Source organism: Pogona vitticeps, chromosome 5 (genome assembly GCF_051106095.1).
Source record: "Pogona vitticeps strain Pit_001003342236 chromosome 5, PviZW2.1, whole genome shotgun sequence".
NCBI classification, from domain to species: Eukaryota; Metazoa; Chordata; class Lepidosauria; order Squamata; family Agamidae; genus Pogona; species Pogona vitticeps.
The window spans coordinates 69,063,029-69,081,526 of NC_135787.1; the positions used below are offsets into that span (position 1 = coordinate 69,063,029).

Here is an 18,498-nt window from a genome sequence, read left to right on the forward strand (position 1 = left end):
AGTGTCTCTTCAAGAGGTTCACATAGTAAACGCAAATAGAGATAAAAGGTAAGAATACTATGTTGTTGTTTAGTCGTTTAGTCATGTCCGACTCTTCGCCACCCCATGGACCAGAGCACGCCAGGCCCTCCTGTCTTCCACTGCCTCCTGGAGTTGGGTCAAATTCATGTTGGTAGCTTCGATGACACTTCCAACCATCTCATCCTCTGTGCTCCCCTTCTCCTCTTGCCGTCACACTTTCCCAACATCAGGGTCTTTTCCAGGGAGTTTTCTCATGAGATGGCCAAAGTATTGGAGCCTCAGGTTCAGGATCTGTCCTTCCACTGAGCACTCAGGGTTGATTTATTTAGAACTGATAGGTTTGTTCTCCTTGCACTCCAGGGGACTCTCAAGAGCCTCCTCCAGCACCACAATTCCAAAGCATCAATTCTTTGGCGGTCAGCTTTCTTTATGGTCCACCTCTCGCTTCCATACATCACTACAGGAAAACCATAGCTTTGACTATGCGGACTTTTGTTGGCAATGTGATGTCTCTGCTTTTTAAAATGCTGTTGATCTTTGTCATCGCTTTCCTCCCAAGAAGCAGGCGCCTTTTAATTTCGTGGCTGCTGTCACCATCTGCAGTGATCATGGAGCCCAAGAAAGTAAAATCTGTCACTGCCGCCATATCTTCCCCTTCAATTTCCCAGCAGGTGATTGGATCAGTGGCCATGATCTTAGTTTTTTTTTATGTTGAGCTTCAGACCGTTTTTGGCGCTCTCCTCTTTCACCCTCATTAAGAGGTTCTTTAATTCCTCCTCACTTTCTGCCATCAGAGTGGCATCATCTGCATATTGGAGGTTGTTGATATCTCATCCGACATCTTAATTCCGGCTTGGGATTCCTCAATTCCAGCCTTTTGCATTATGTATTCTGCATATAAGTTAAATAATCCAGGGGACAATATATTGTACAGCCTTGTCGTACTCCTTTCCCAATGTTGAACCAATCAGTTGTTCCATATCCAGTTCTAACAGTTGCTTCCTGTCCCACATATAGGTTTCTCAGGAGATAGATAAGGTGATCTGGCACTCCCATTTCTTTAAGGACTTGCCATAGTTTGCTGTGGTCCACACAGTCAAAGGCTTTTGCATAGTCAATGAAGCTGAACTCAATATTTTTCTGGAACTCTCTGGCTTTCTCCATAATCCAGCGCATGTTAGCAATTTGGTCTCTAGTTCCTCTGCCCCTTCGAAATCTAGCTTGTACTTCTGGGAGTTCTCGGTCCACATACTTTTGAAGCTTGCTTTGGAGGATTTTGAGCATATCCTTGCTAGTGTGTAAAATGGGTGCAATTGTACGGTAGTTGGAGCATTCTTTAGCACTGCCCTTCTTTGGGACTGGGATGTAGACTGATCTTTTCCAGTCCTCTGGCCACTGCTGAGTATTCTAAACTTGCTGGCATATTGAGTGTAGCACCTTAACAATGTCATCCTTTAAGATTTTAAATAGTTCAACTGGAATGCCATCACCTCCACTGGCCTTGTTGTTAGCCATGCTTTCTAAGGCCCACTTGACTTCACTCTCCAGGATGTCTGGCTCAGGTCAGCAACCACACTATCTGTGTTGTCCGGGATATCCAAATCTTTCTAGTATATTTCCTCTTTGTATTCTTGCCACCTCTACTTGATGTCTTCTGCTTCTGTTAAGTCCCTACCATTTTTGTTCTTGATCATGTCCATCTTTGCACAAAATGTTCCTTTAACATCTCCAGTTCTCTTGAACAGATCTCTGGTTTTTCCCTTTCAATTATTTTCCTCTACAGTATTTCCTTGCACTGTTCATTTAAGAAGACCCTCTTGTCTCTCCTTGCTATTCTTTGGAAGTCTGCATTCAATTTTCCGTAACTTTCCCTATCTCCCTTGCATTTTGTTTCCCTTCTCTTCTCTGGTATTTGTAAGGCCTCATTGGACAGTCACTTTGCTTTCTTGCATTTCCTTTTCTTTGGGATGGTTTTTATTGCTGCCTCCTGTACAATGTTACGAACCTAAATCCATATTTTCAGGCACTCTGTCCCTCTGTCCACCAAATCTAATTCCTTAAATCTGTTCTTCACTTCCACTGTGTATTCATAAGGGGTTTGGTTTAGATTATACCTGACTAGCCCGGTAGTTTTTCCTACTTTCTTCAGTTTAACCTTGAACTTTGCTATGAGAAGCTGGTGATCAGAGCCACAATCAGCTCCAGGTCTTGTTTTTGCTGACTGTATAGAGCTTCTCCATCTTTGGCTGCAGAGAATATAATCAATCTGATTTCAGTATTGCCCATCTGGTGGTGTCCATGTGTAGAGTCGCCTCTTGTGTTGTTGGAGAACAATGTTTGTGATGACCAGCTTGTTCTCTTCACAAAACTCTATTAGACTTTGCCCTGCTTCGTTTTGAACTCCAAGGCCATACCTATCTGTTGTTCCTTTGATCTCTTGACTCCCTACTTTAGCATTCCAGTCCCCTATAACGACAAGAACATCTTTCTTTGATGTCAGTTCTAGAAGGTGTTGTAAGTCTTCGTAGAATTGGTCAATTTCAGCCTCTTCAGCATTGGTGGTTGGTGCATAAACTTGGATTATTGTGATGTTGAAAGATCTGCCTTGGATTCGTATTGAAATCATTCTACCATTTTTGAGATTGTATCCCAATACAGCTTTTCCCACTCCTTTGTTGACCATAAGGGCTACTCCATTTCTTCTATGGGATTCTTGCCCACAATAATATGTGACAATCGTCTGAATTGAATTTGCCCATTCTCATCCATTTTAGTTCACTGGTACCCAGGATGTCAATGTTTATTCTTGCCATCTCCTGTTTGACCATATCCAGCTCACCAAGGTTCATAGATCTTACATTTCAGGTTTCTATGCAATATTTTTATTTGCAGCATCAGACTTTCCTTTCACTTCCAGGCGTGTCTGCAGCTGAGTATTCTTTCGGCTTTGGCCCAACCACTTTATTAGCTCTGGAGCTACTTGTACTTGTCCTCCGCTCTTCCTCAGTAGCATGTTGGACACCTTCCGACCTGAGGGGCTCATCTTCTAGCATCATATCTTTTAGCCTTTTGTTTCTGTTCATGGAGTTTTCTTGGCAAAGATACTGGAGTAGCTTGCCAGTTCCTGCTCCAGGTGGATCGCGTTTAGTCCGAACTCTCCACTATAACCTGTCCATCTTGGGTGTCCCTGCATGGCATAGCCCATAGCTTTTCTGAATTACTCAAGCCCCTTCGCCACGATAAGGCAGCAATCCATAAAGGGGAAGAATACTATATTTTGCATCAAATAACAAAGGCTTTATTCTCTTCATAATGATTTGACATTATATTAAAAATAAATGCTAAATCAGAATATAAACGTATCACTGTTGCGAATGAACTCTCTTTAACTGGAAAGTGCAAACAGATCTATAACTACAGTGGGGTCTTGACTTGAGAACTTAATCCATATTGGAAGGCGGTTCTCAAGTCAAAACGTCTGTAAGTCAAGTCTCCATTGACCTACAGTGCATTGAAAACCGATTAATCCCGTAACAGGCCGTTTTTGTTCCATTTTGGTTTTTTTCTGGTCTGTAAGTCAAATCTCAGTCTGCAAGTCAAACCTAAATTTTGCGGCCAGAGAAGTCTGTAACTCAAAAAGTCTGTAAGTCAAGCCGTCTGTAAGTCAAGGGTCCACTGTATTCCTTCTCTTGGATTTGAAAGCAATGAGGCTTTTCTTCTTTTTTAGGCAAAGAGTAGTAGCATAGAAGATCACAGCTTTATGAAGGATCCATATTTATGAAACATCAAACTAACTTTTAGATGCTTTTCCTTTATTCTTGGCTGTGGTTGCCATGTCCCACCTAACTGACTTACGGAGTCAAGTTGCCCAGCTGAGTAGCAGCAGAGATTTCAGGTGGCATGTGGTGGCATAATGTGGCCCTGCTACATCTAGTAGCAGGGCCACATTATGCATAAAATGGCCAAGGGATTTCAGGGAAAGCCATTACCTAGGTGTTACTATCTTGGGGTCTGAGTACTTAATCTTTTGCTTGTATGAGGCTCTCAGCATTTAATCTTCTGTTTTTATTGTTGGAAAAGTATTACCGTCTGGTATAAAAAGCCCTTAGGATGACACCAACTGCCCCAAATACAAAAGCTGACGAGCAGGATAAACTACTGCTTTAAGTTCTTCCAGCAGAATATCCTATTTTTTTAATGGAGGAGAAAGAAAAAACACAGGCGTTTCCAATACTGTTTTTTTTTTTTTTTTGCTTCTCTTATTAAACTTGTAGATTGAATAACAGTCTTTCATTTTTCTGATATTTTCAATCTTCTTTTATGCCATATTTTCCTACTGCCAAGCTGTATACCAATTCGGCGGGTCAAGCTGAAAGAGGCTAGCAACCTTGATCTTGTCTCTCTTTTGAAACCCCGGAGTTGCGTTTCTACTACTGCCAAGAACATCCCGTCAACAAGACAACTTTCTTGGTGCAGAGTGCATGATCTTCTGAAATATTTTGCAAGGAAAGGGGCTGGTTTTAAGCGCCCATCCCCCCCGATTTCTATGAACCTTCCCGTTTCTGCCACACGGACGGAGAGATCTCCAGTTCCACCGTAGAACATCTCGCACCTACTGTACTTCTCTTGGCGGGGCTCGAGCCGCCTCTTATGTTTCCGGGTTCCCGTCTAGCCATATTTTGGCTATAGAAACCCTCGCCCTCCGTGCCCTTCCGGTTAATGAAGCGGAGCTTCCGGCTTGTCTCCTTTGTCCCGTGTTTGGCTCGGATGATAGAGGTTTTTGGGAGACAGGCTGTTGTCGTCGGCTCGCCCCTGCTTATGAACTCCCCCATGGACCCACCTCGCCAGGTGAGATTAAATCGTCGAAGTCCCTAAAATGGTGTCAACTGCTTGTGGGATTTTAGTGATTAAATGTATTCATCATTAAATAATGTTTTGTGGACTAAACATTTAGTCAGTGGTATGACGTAGAAAATTGGTAAATGCATTTGATAGTGCAGTGGTGAAGAAGATGGGCAGATGAAAAAATGCAAGAGGAAAAAAGAGTTATCTCCTAACACTAATTCCATAGTACATTTTTCTATAGGAATACCTAAGAACATCTACTAGTGATCGTATTTTACTGATTTTTTAAAGCAGAACGTCTCATGTACATTTATTGGCAAATGGTTATGCTGAGCATTTTATGATATTACTCTTCCTTTCATATCTTGACTTGTAATTTTCAACTGTTTCATATGAAAGAGTGGAACAGTACCTTACGTGTTAACAGAAGAGGAGAAGCAAGTCATCAGAGAATGCCAACGAGAAAGCTTCTTTTATAGATGTAAGTGAAATATTTTTTAAAAACTTTATGTGTTCATGATTGTAGCAGTTAGCCTTTGAGAGATAGTGACTTGCCTAGGGACACCTAGTCATTTTCTTGGCCAGGAAGGGCTTGAACTTGTGTTTTCCCAGTGACTGTCCAATTTTTGATCTGTTGCTGACTTGCCTAGGATATCGGTACCTCTATAAATCTTGCTGTCCAATTGCTTTGCTTAATAACATATAGTCTCTAACAACACTGAGTTGCTGCTTCAGTTGTGGCGGCCCGTATGCATGAGTTGCTGGCAAGACAAGAAAAAAAAATAATGTGGCACATGTGCCTGATATGCTTGCACAAACATGGCTACCTCTTCCAAAGAGTTATTCTGATGTGTATACACATTGTTGATATTGTTTGAAAAGATGCAACACTTGATCAAAAGTATAATGTCAACCTACAGAGAGGGTTCTTTGTTTTCTAAAGAAACCATTTATATTGCAGTAAGTACTCTTTCTCTTCAAAATGGTTTTCAGGCAATATATATTTAGAAATTGAGGTCTGGCTATCTGAAGAGGATTGTGTCTCCTTATGTGAGCCTTCCCAGCTCTACGATCTTCAGAAGAAACCCTTTTCTCAGTCCCACTACCCTCACAGGCATGTTTCATCTGGACATGAGAAGAGGGCCTTCTCTGTGGCTGCTCCCAGATTGTGGAATGCTTTTTCTTAAGAAGTAAATTTGCCCCCCTTCTCTTTTTGGAGGCAGTTAAAGACCTCTCTTTTTAGGCAGGCTTTTAATTAACTAAATTGGGGAAGATTAAGCCTTTTCTGGATGCTATCCATGTACAGTGGTGCCCCGCATAGCGATGATAATCCATGCAGGAAAAATCGTCGCTATACGGATTCGTCGCTATGTGGAAATAAAAAGCCCATAGGAATGCATTAAAACCCGTTCAATGCGTTCCTATGGGCAAAAAACTCACCTTAAAGCGAAAATCCTCCATACGGCCACCATTTTCGCTGCCCGGTAAGCGAGGAATCGGCGCGAAAACACAGCGGGCGGCCATTTTTTTACCCAGCGGCCATTTTGGAACCGCCGATCAGCTGTTCTAAAAACATCGCTATGCGAAAATCGGTAAGCGAAAAAGCTTACCGATCATCGCAAAGCAATTTTTTACTATTTAAAACATCGCAATGCGATCGCAAAAACGACCACAAAAAAATCGTCGCTATGCGGATTCATCATTCTAAGTGTATTTTTAAAGCTTTCAAATGTTTAGATGACTATCTTGAATTACTGTTATATGTTTAACTGTTGTTTAATTTAGTAATTTATTGTAGTTTTAGTCTAACTTGTTTTAATTATTTGTGAGCTGCCTTCTGTCCATCAGGAAGACAGCATAAAAATTACACAAGTAAATAAATAAAAATATAAATAAATAGAAAGGACTTTATGTGGCACAGTTCTAACTTCATTTATTGAAAAGTCCATGTCACTGAATTTATTTGGACTTTCTCTAATGAATTTGTATGATTGCAGTCTTTTTTGAGAAGATATTGCAACGCAGTAAAAATAAGTTTTTTTCTTTCCCCTCCTCACAGCCCTGCCTTTCTCTGCTTTTAGCATGCTCATCACTCAGCTGTTAATTAAGAAAGGTGAGATTCAAATACTTTTGATTGAACTTAAATACCTGCTGTTCCAAATGGATCTTCAGAACCCAGAGTACCATTACATTTGTTAAGAAGTCAACATTGTCCAAGTCAATTCTTAGTTCATGTCCTTCAATCTTTATTTTCAGGAATTATTGTAAGTCATCCAAAATGGGGCTCGATACCAAAGCTCACACGTGAGTTTTAATCCTATATCATACGTAATTTGTAATTAATGGCCTGTAAGTTAGAATTAGGGTTATCGCTGTAGTCAGAGAGGCTTTGTGCTTACAAATGTTGCATGATTGGTCTGATGAAGGAGAGTTCCTGGTCATTCAGAAAGTGTGGTTTTTGAGTCTTGATAAAACAAACTGTCTGGGTTTTTTAAAAAAACAACACACAAATGTATTTAGAGTGCTACTGAATAAATTGACATGCAGTAGCTGCAACATATGTGAAGATTAAAAAACAGGAATGTAAGGTTTCACTGAATATGTTGAAAGCACTTTCTTACACCAGACTGTAGCAGATATAGTCTACATGTGTACTCAGAAGGAGGTCCCATTAAGGTGAACGGCACATAACTAAATATATTTGCATATGTTTGTAGTTTCAGCCTTTTAATAGTGAACTCCTCAAGAAATGATTGTTATTTTACTAGCCAGTAGTTGAAAAATGTAGGTATTTACTAGATAGTTTATTCTGTGCCTTTAAAATAAATTATTCTTTATGTTTCTTATTTGCTGTCTGATGATGACTTCATTGCCTCAGATATATCATAAGTTCTCTTTTTTGTCATGGAAACAGAGGGAGGAAAGAATTGTAGAGACTGACTAACTTTCTCTTTAGCTCAGAATCAAAGATTTGTTTGTTTTTGCATGCATTGTTGTTGCAAATTTTAATAGATGTATTGAAATTTCTATAAACTAAATTGGCTTAAAACAATGTTTGCTTTCCTTTGCACACGAGTTGCTGGCATGTTTGGGTACTTCGCAGGGAAGATTTCCTATATGGAGAAATGCAAGGAAAAGTTTGGGAAGTTAGAGAATTCACAACTGAGAGAGCTTCTGTGGAAACAAAATCGACCTGAGTAAGAAATCTTCTTTACTCAAAAAAATTTCTTTCTTTCTTTCTTTCTTTCTTTCTTTCTTTCTTTCTTTCTTTCTTTCTTTCTTTCTTTCTTTCTTTCTTTCTTTCTTTCTTTCTTTCTTTCTTTCTTAAGTTTATTTAAAAGCAATCATGAGTATGGCTATTTGCTTTTCCTTTTACAGGAGTTCATTACATGCCCTGCCTCCTTGGCTGATTGCCCACTCTTCTTATTTTGAAGAAGGCCTTGCCAAAATAATCTCAATGGAAAAGTATATCAGTCATAGGTGTTTTTTTTAAAACATAGTTTTTTCTGAACAAATTATATCACAGCAAGATGATGTCTGCTTTTTAAGATGTTGTCTAGGTTTCTGTACATAAGAACCCAAAATTCACAATTTTAAAATGAAAGTTGGAATTTTCAGGATGTGCTTGCACAATGCACTCATCCTGGCTCTTGATCAAGCACAGTAAAATCAAGTTTTTAAACATCTGTTGTTAGAAATATACAGACTATACAGATCAGATTTAACAGCAGTGAGCTTTTTATACAGAAGAAAAATAATATAATATTCCTTTAAGAGAAGATATGATCTGTGTTGTGGTGTTGATCTAGTATTGCATTTGGGCAGCAAAGCTAAGAGAAAAGAAAATAGAGGCAAGTTGTGCTGAAGTGGGAAAATCCAGATTACAGTGGTGCCTCGCAAGACGAGCACTCCAATTTATGATGAAATTGCATTATGACAAAGTTTTTGCAATCGCAAAACGATGTTTCCTGTGGGGGAATTTTGCTTTACTATGATCGGTTCCCTGCTTCGGGAACTGATTCTCACAAAATGATGATTTTTCTACAGCTGATCGGCGGTTTCAAAATGGCCGCCGGGTAAAAAAAATGGCTCCCCCCTTTGATCACTTTCAAATAGATATACTGTGTAAAGAGGCAGAGACTGTGCTGTTTGTGAAGGCCCGTTATGTGACATGATACAAAAAAGGTGGGGGTTCAGCATATTTGGAGGCCGTACCAGATAAAGAACCCTTTCCTCTTCAGGCAGTGGTTTTCTGTGATGAAAGTGATGATGGGAATGGTCAGTTGACCCTCTTTGTTTTTTTTTTTGTGCTTTGCCACGTACTTAAAAAATTATCGACAAGGATTTGGATGTCCCTCAAATTTTCTGGGGCAAAAATCTTAATTAATCTACAGAAATTATAAAAATCTATTTAAATTTGCAAAAGAAAAAAATGACAAAATGGGTCAATTTGAACTTATCAATGCTGGGGAGAATTGCTCTGATTAAATCTTATATATTACCAAAATTTCAATTTCTATTCCAAAATATCCCATTACAGCCAGATACAAAAAAAGTAAAACTATGGCAAGGAAAGCTAGAAAATTTTATTGCAGGAAAGGGAAAGAATTTAAGATTTATAAATAGCGTCAAATACAGACAGAGTCAAAAGGGAGGATTAGGGATACCACAGCTCCAAAAATATTATGAAGCTTTGCAAATAAACCAAATTATTAAACTTATACAAATTGACGAAACTTGTAAAAATTCAGATTGGGTTAAAATGGAAAGTGAAATGAAAATGGACATTGTAAACAAGTATATTTATACTACAAAAACAATTGGAAAAGGAGAACAAATACAGAACCCATTCATTTCTGAAACATTAAGGATATGGAGAAAACATTGCCCCCCCCCGGTATCCCCTTTATGTCCCCTTATGGATCACCCAGATTTTAAGTCTAAAGAAAAATATGCACAATTTAAGGAATGGAAGCAAATTGGAATATATAGAATTAATGACTTATTCAAGTCAGGGAAACCACTTACTATCAGGCAAATAGAAGAGAAAACAAAGCAAATAAAAAGCAATTGGCTACAAATAAAACAAATAAGAAGTTTCGCTACTTACTTACAACAAAAAATTGGCCTTCTAAGAACATTAACTGAATTAGAACAATATTGTATACAAAAAGATAAAAATAAAAAGAGAGGATTAACCTCACTAATATATAAAAGCATTATTGAAAAAGAATATGGAAAAGGTGGAGGATCTAAAACAGTGTGGGAAACAAATTTAAATATTAATATACCTGAAGAAATTTGGACAGGAATCTGGAAAAAATATCCATATAAATCTATTTCAGCAAGTGCAAAAGAAACGGTTCTAAAGGTAGTCCACCGATGGCATCTATGCCCTACAAAACTACACAGAATTAATAAAGATATATCTGATAAATGTTGGAGGAACTGCGGACAAAAGGGAACTCTGGAACATATGTGGATCTCTTGCCCCAAAATAGAAACTTTTTGGCTGGAGGTAATTAAATAGATAGAAACACTGACTAATCAAAAAATAGAAATTAATGAAACATTATTGTTATTTTCATTATTCACGGAGGGAAATGAGAATCTACAATATAAAGAATTAATTGCAAATCTCATAGGCACCACAAGATCTGAAATAGCTAAAAATTGGAAAAAAGCCCAAGATCTCTCACTGCAAGCATTCACAAGTAAAATATGGCATACATTGGTGATGGAAAAAATGACGAATAAAGTTAGAGTACATAGAGGGGAAATAAGCCATAGTAAATTCACGGAAAACTGGAAGCGATAAAATAGAGACATGTGATTTGAAAAGAAACTTAGATTGTTGGTCAATTTTTCTTTAAAAGGTGATGGGGAAAGGTATATATGTGATTTGGAGAAATGTGGGGAATAGTTTTGTATTTAATATTTGTAAAATGGTCGATTGTCTTTTCATTCTTTAGAAATAAGTTTTTTTTAAAAATAAAGGCTACAGTGCTTAAAAGTATAACTTTTTGGAATTGTAATCTTTGATATTTAAAGAGAGATAATCTCTGCAACAAATGCCTGTTTGTTTTTTGGTCTGAGTAGTTGATAGGAAATGCATACTTAACATGTACAGTGGTGCCTCGCATTACGGCGTTAATTCATTCCAGTGAAATCGCTGTAGAACAAAAACGCTGTAAAGCGAAAATAAAATAGCCATTGAAACGCATTAAAACCTGGTTAATGCATTCCAATCGGCTAAGAACTCACCGTCCAGCGGCCATTTTCAGGTGCCTGTGCGGTGAAAAATGGCTCCTAAAGACAGTGGGGAGCTATTTTGAGCACTCGGTAGCCATTTTGAAAACCTGATGATCAGCTGTTTTGATCGTCAGGAAGCGAAAATCGGTTCCCGAAACAGGGAACTGATCATCATGCAGCGAAATTCCCCCATTCAAAACGTCGTTTTGCAATCGCTTTTGCGATCATAAAAACCTCGTCGTAATGCGGATTCGTCGTTAAACGGAGCGCCCGTCTTGCGAGGCACCATTGTATTTGGACAGTGAAAAATAACAAATTCAAATACTTTCACAAATTGTGTTTTTTGTAACTCACTGCCCTCTGTCTCTTCAGGCTTAGGTCCCAGCAGCCAAGATTTTCAAACGTGCCTTCATCTTCTGAAAGTGTCCCAGCAGGAGAACTGTCACGGACTTCAAAGTACCCTGTTGATAATTATGGAGCAATAGACTTTCCCTCCCAAGATAACCCAGTCCCATTTAGTTCTTCTGTAGGTGAATCTTCTCCTTCTGGAATAACAGACGGCCCACCTCCAGGTAGAGATTGCCTTATACTTTTGTAATGCCATGATGATACATTTCCAATTTTAAAAGTAGATTTTCTAAAATGAATATTCTTTGGGCTTATAAATACAAACCTTTTGGTTCCAAAAGGCAGTATTAGAACAGATGTTATATTGACAATATGTGTTTCATGTATCCATGAATGTCAATGTGGATTGAAGGGGAAGCAGGGCTTACAGAGGGAAATTGATAGGCATGAAGAAAATGTTTAACCTTTTATGTCCCTACTGCTCTCACCTACAGATCCTCTTATAGCTCTCTTCTTTCCTAATATATTTGGGCAGCTTCAGATTTTGTAGCCGATTGAGAGATAACAGTTTGAAAAGAGCAGGGAAGAATGTCTGGACAAGAAGGGTTCATACTTGCTGTTATATTTTACTTTATAAATTGCTCTTCCTCTGCAAAAATTCCAAATGAAAAATTGGGCTGTGTTCCTTCATAATATGTAGATCCATACTTAGATGCTAACATTTCAGTCCCAAATATCTGCAAGGGCATATACTATATACCTGCTATGTTAAGATATTATTATTTCTGTACTACCGGTTAGTGGTACAAGCTTTTGGAATCTTATCCAAAGTATTGTTTTGCTGGTATGGCAAACTGTGCTGTCAGTTGGTGTGTTTTTAAATGGCAAGTGCTTATTTGTTACTTAACCATAATTAAGCAATCACAGCATTATGCCTGCACGACTCCCATTATAATTTTAAGATTCCCAGTTATTTCTTAAAAATTAAATAATAGCAGGTTATATGGGTTGAATCTATAATAATACAGTTAGCCTTAGATTTTTATAACTCCCCACATGCAGTTGGAGTAAGTTTTGATATCTTAATTCAGCCTTCCTGTACCAGGGTCCCTCCAGATGTTTTGGCCTGAAACTCTCATCTAGCATGGCCAGTGGTCAAGGGTGAAGGTAACTGTAGACTGAAACATTTGGAAAGATTCAGTTTGACAAAGGCCGATGATGATCGTGTCAACCATTCATTCTCCTGAATTTGCAAATCTGGCAACAAAAAAGTAGTACAGTATTTGTGGGCCCATTTACATTAATAGCTGCTCAGACAAATGATCTGTTCATCTGAATATTGCAACAGTGGATAAACCTGTTTATAGAAGTTGCAACAACAATGTCCATGAGAGACTGTGCTGAGGATATAGAAATACTGTACCTACTTGTGGAACTGAGGCTTGCTTCTTTCTGATAACACCTAGCTATCCAGTATAGCAAAGCTTAAACTGTAAAACCCCTCATTTTTTCGAAGATGTAAGTAAACCTGAATTTGATCTACATTGGTGCCTTGCTTAATGATTACCTCATTAAATGACGAATCCGCTTGACGATTAGGTTTTTGCGATCGCAAAATGATGTTCTAATGGGAAAAACGCTTTACGATGATCGGCCCCCTGCTTCGGGAACCGATTTTTCGCTTTACGACGATAAAAACAGCTGATCGTCGGTTTTTCAAAATGGCCGCCCACTGTGCAAAGTGGCTCCCCGCTGTTTTTAGGACTTTTTTTACTATACCGGGACAGAAAATGACCGCCCTATGGAGGATCTTCACTGGACGAGCAGGTATTTCGCCCATTGGAACGCATTGAATGGTTTTCAGTACATTTCAATGGGCTTTTTTATTTCGCTTGACGACATTTCGCTCTACAGCAATTTCACTGGGACGGATTAACGTCGTCAGGTGAGGCACCACTGTATCTTCTAGTTTGAATGGCTTTTTACTCCACAGAAGTCAAAGCATCAAACGTAACTGAAGTCAAGACTTCTGACAGATGGAAACTTTCCTTTAAAATAAACATACTATATACTATCAAGACACAGTGTTAATAACCTTTACTTTATGCTGAATATGATATTTATTTCTCTTGTTCTATTAAGAATATGTGCCACCTGTGGAAGAAAGTGCAAAAAGAAGAATCACATATGAAGAACTAAGGAGCAAAAATAGAGAGATGTATGGGGCAGTAATGCCGAAGTCAGACGTTTTATCGAAACCATCACAGGAAAGACCGTTTAAACAGGAAAGTGAGTGGTTAAGTTTTAAAAAAATTTAACTTGGGTGACAAGCAGTAAGGCTGAATTGATTTAAATTAAGGCAATTTAAATCAATTAGGACTCATGAATTAAACAAGCAAGAAAAATGTCAGATTTAAACCAGGTTGTCTGTTGATCATACTTCATAGATAAATACCTAAATAATTCTATAACTGTATTTCCAAATAGTAGCTGAAATCTGACTACATAATTAGTATATTATACTGTCTTTGGGTTGTGTCCATTTTCTGTATTAAGCACATTTTGTATACTTTCTTCTTACCTATAGATGGTATGTCTTTAAAATATTCCTATATACAGTTTTCCTTAGACAGACAGCCATTATACTTCATACAATTAAGAATGGAAATTTAGAAACCATTTCACTGAGCAGTTTCCCCCCTCTCTTCTATTCCAGTATTGCTTGTTTCTGCTTCACTTTGCCTTGGCTCATTTCTTCTCACACAAAAACATGTAACAAGCAAAAATTAAATGTTCATACTTGATAATTCACTGAAAGTTCTTTTAGTTATACACAGACTACAACAGTTAATTCTGATCAGGTTAAAATGAAATGCCAGTGTTTTGTACGAAAAGCATAAATAATTGATATTTGAGAAACAGTGGTCAATATTTTGTGTACATAGTTATGTGATGAAAACTGGATTACATAATCATTCTGCACCAGTCATACTTAATTAAAACTAAACCCTCCTATTTTCTGCCTTTTCAGATTCTGAGGCATCCTACGGTTTCTTTTCCCTCAAGGAAACCATTGGGAGCCTTGTGATGGAGGCAGAAAGCCTTTAATAGCCAGAAATTGCTAGCAGATTGTTACTGGCAGTCCCAATCCTGATGGCCCTTGGGGTGTGTGTGATTTTTTTACTATTAATAGCTCCTTCTCTGCCACAAGGCTCCCAAAGGGTTCCCTATGGCAAAGTGGAGCCCTAGGGAGCAGAAGGGGGCTAGAAAAGTAGATGTTTTTTTGGAACTCTCTGGCTTTCTCCGTAATCCAGCACATGTTAGCAATTTGGCCTCTAGTTCTTCTGCCCCTTCGAAACCCAGCTTGTACTTCTGGGAGTTCTCGGTCCACATACTGCTGAAGCCTAACTTGTAGGATTTTGAGCATAACCTTGCTAGCATGTGAAATGAGTGCAATTGTACGGTAGTTGGAGCTTTCCTTGGCACTGCCCTTCTTTGGGACTGGGATGTAGACTGATCTTTTCCAGTCCTCTGGCCACTGCTGAGTATTCTAAACTTGCTGGCATATTGAGTGTAGCACCTTAACAGCATCATCTTTTAACATTTTAAATAGTTCAACTAGAATGCCATCACCTCCACTGGCCTTGATGTTAGCCATGCTTTCTAAGGCCCACTTGACTTCACTCTCCAGGATGTCTGGCTCCAGGTCACTATCTGTGTTCTCCGGGACATCCAGATCTTTCTGGTATAATTTCTCTGTGTATTCTTGCCGCCTCTTCTTGATGTCTTCTGCTTCTGTTAGGTCCCTACAATTTTTGTCCTTGATCATGTCCATCTTCGCACAAAATGTTCCTTTAATATCTCCAGTTTTCTTGAACAGATCTCTGGTTTTACCCTTTCTATTATTTTCCTCTATTTCTTTGCACTGTTCATTTAAGAAGGCCCTCTTGTCTCTCCTTGCTATTCTTTGGAAGTCTGTGTTCAAATTTCTGTAACTTTCCCTATCGTCCCTTGCATTTTGTTTCCCTTCTCTTCCCTACTATTTGTAAGGCCCCATTGGATGGCTACTTTGCTTTCTTGCATATCCTTTTCTTTGGCATGGTTTTTATTGCTGCCTCCTGTACAATGTTATAACGCTCCATCCATAGTTCTTCAGGCACTCTGTCCACCAAATCTAGTTCCTTAAATCTGTTCTTCACTTCCACTGTGTATTCATAAGGGATTTGGTTTAGATTATACCTGACTAGTCCAGTAGTTTTTTATACTTGCTTCAGTTTAAGCTTGAACTTTGCTATGAGAAGCTGGTGATCAGAGCCACAATCAGCTCCAGGTCTTGTTTTTGCTGACTGTATAGAGCTTGTCCATCTTTGGCTGCAGAGAATATAATCAATCTGATTTCAGTATTGCCCATCTGGTGATGTCCATGTATAGAGTCACCTCTTGTGTTGTTGGAAAAGAGTGTTTGTGATGACCAGCTTGTTCTCTTGACAAAACTGTATTAGCCTTTGCCCTGCTTCGTTTTGGACTCCAAGGCCAAACTTCTCTGTTGTTCCTTTGATCTCCTGACTCCCTACTTTAGCATTCCAGTCCCCTATAATAACATCTTTCTTTGGTGTCAATTCTAAAAGGTGTTGTAAGTCTTCATAGAATTGGGCCATTTCAGCCTCTTCAGCATTGGTAGTTGGTGCATAAACGTGGATTACTGTGATGTTGAAAGATCTGCCTTGAATTCGTATTGAAATCATTCTATCGTTTTTGAGATTGGATCCAAGTACACCTTTTCCCACTCTTTTGTTGACTATGAGGGCTACTCCATTTCTTCTACAGGATTCTTGCCCACAATAGCAGATATGATAATCGTCTGAACTGCGTTCGTCCATTCCCATCCATTTTAGTTCACTGACGGCCAGGATATCAATGTTTATTCTTGCCATCTCCTGTTTGACCACATCCAGCTTACGAAGGTTCATAGATCTTACATTCCAGGTTCCTATGCAGTATTTTTCTTTGCAGCATCGGACTTTCTTTTCACTTCCAGGGGCATCCACAGCTGAGCGTCCTTTCGGCTTTGGCCCAACCACTTCATTAGCTCTGGAGCTACTTGTACTTGTCCCCCGCTCTTCCTCATTAGAATGTTGGACACCTTCTGAACTGAGGGGCTCATCTTCTAGCGTCATATCTTTTAGCCTTTTGTTTCTGTTCATGGAGTTTTCTTGGCAAAGATACTGGAGTAGCTTGCCAGTTCCTGCTCCAGGTGGATCGTGTTTAGTCAGAACTCTCCACTATGACCTGTCCGTCTTGGGTGTCCCTGCATGGCATAGCCCATAGCTTCTCTGAATTACTTAAGTCCCTTCCCTACGACAAGGCAGCAATGCATGAAGGGGATGTTTCCATTATAAAGAATAAAACTAAATGGATCCAGAGATTGATTTCAGTTCCGTGAAACTTTAAGAAAATACCTACAGAGCAGAGCACATGTGTGGAAGGAGTCAACTTTTTGAGTGCCTGTTTTGGGAGGGGGGGCTTAAGCTAGCTTGTGAATGTCAAGCATAATCTTAAGGATGTTCCATTGTTTTTTTCTGTTTACTGTTCTCTTGGAACAAAACTGCATTTGGCACCAAACTTGAAATTGTGTTTTTCCGATTAGAAACAGTCCTGCATAGGGAAACAATGAAATATGCTAGGAAGTAGTATGACTTACCATTTACAGTCAACCCTTGACTTATGAACATTCCTAGATACGAATGTTTCAATTTACGAACAGTTCCGTTGGCAAAAATTGGCATTGATTTGCGAACGGAGCTCGACCTACGAGCAAGTCAATGCCATTTTTGTCAACGGAGGCGTTCGTAAATGGCTCCCTGCAAAAAGGCAGGGAGAAAGGGCTGGAAATTCTCCCTGCCTTTTTGGCTTCGGAGCTCTCAAAGGGCTTCCTCCAATGTCGGGGGGGGAGCACTTTGAGAGCTCCGAAGCCAAAAAGGCAGGGAGAAAGGGCGGGAAATTCGAATTTCCAGCCCTTTCTCTCTGCCTTTTCGCCTACGGAGCTCTCAAAGGGCTTTCCGCCCGACATCGGAGGAAGCCCTTTGAGAGCTCTGAAGGCGCTGATCGTGGCAGCAGAGACGCCCAGGGAGGTTTCCCATGGTGGCGGGCAATCCCTGGGAGACCTCCCTGGGGGTCCCTGCCACGGCAATCGGCACCTTCGGAGGGCTCAAAGGGCTTTCCCCCCAACATCGGAGGAAGCCATTTGAGACCTCCAAAGCCACAAAGGCAGGAAGAAAGGGCGGGAAATTGGAATTTCCAGCCCTTTCCCCCTGCCTTTTTGCCTTTTGAAATGCTGGAACGGATTAATTACGTTCCCATGCATTTCAGTGGGAAATGGTAGTTTGACTTACAAACTTTTCGACGTACGAACGTCGTTCCAAAACGGATTAAGTTCGTAAGTCAAGGTACCACTGTAGTTTTTTTAAAAATCTTTCTGTGAGAACAAGGTTGTAACTAAGAATTTATTATATCTTTCAGTGCACTTTCCAGTTAAGTTTTGAAATATAGAGGCATTTTATTTTTAAATCAGAAAGCAAATATATGAAACAATATGTAAATCAGAAATAAGTCACAAATGGTATATCGTCCTGCTGTTCTGCAAGGAACCCACTAGTGAATTGGTGAGCATGGCAGTGAAAATATAATGTTCTGACAGTCAGAATTAGTTCAGATCCAGTGCTGTGCCAGGTCAAGATCTGCTGATTGGTAGTTCATATTGTTCCTGATATGCAGTCACTTTGATAGGGCTGAACTGTAAGTCATCTATGTGTGCATTACCATGTCTGCTTTCTTTTATAGCTAAAGTCAATAAGTATGGAGATGCTTGGGAAGAGTGAAAACCTTCGTATGTTTGGAAGACATCTCTTCAATTTCAGCACTGTTATCAGTGTTGGAGAAGAATCTGAATGTTCAGTTGTTCTTTGTGGAGAGCAAATGTATTAAAATAAAAATATTTAGACCTTTTTCATGTGGCAAAATGTGAGTACACAC

At 39.3% G+C, this 18,498-nt stretch overlaps 1 protein-coding gene across 1 annotated transcript; it reads left to right on the plus strand.

Moving 5' to 3' along the window:
• The first annotated feature begins 2,507 nt into the window (after window positions 1-2,507).
• Window positions 2,508-18,471, plus strand: OCIAD1 (OCIA domain containing 1). The gene is made up of 8 exons (XM_073001279.2): window positions 2,508-4,869; window positions 5,266-5,347; window positions 6,926-6,979; window positions 7,123-7,170; window positions 7,943-8,063; window positions 11,491-11,690; window positions 13,609-13,755; window positions 18,307-18,471. The coding sequence occupies exons 1-8, from the start codon at window positions 4,741-4,743 to the stop codon at window positions 18,342-18,344; spliced, it is 819 nt and encodes a 272-aa protein (XP_072857380.2). The 5' UTR covers window positions 2,508-4,740; the 3' UTR covers window positions 18,345-18,471.
• Window positions 18,472-18,498: the final 27 nt, after the last annotated feature.

Bases quoted from the DNA above. Each gene is read 5' to 3' on its own strand.
- OCIAD1 (XM_073001279.2), top strand. From the start codon at position 4,741: ATGAAGCGGAGCTTCCGGCTTGTCTCCTTTGTCCCGTGTTTGGCTCGG. The intron at 5,348-6,925 runs GTAAGTGAAATA...CCCTCCTCACAG, and splicing joins AGAAAGCTTCTTTTATAGAT to CCCTGCCTTTCTCTGCTTTT. The intron at 8,064-11,490 runs GTAAGAAATCTT...CTGTCTCTTCAG, and splicing joins TGGAAACAAAATCGACCTGA to GCTTAGGTCCCAGCAGCCAA.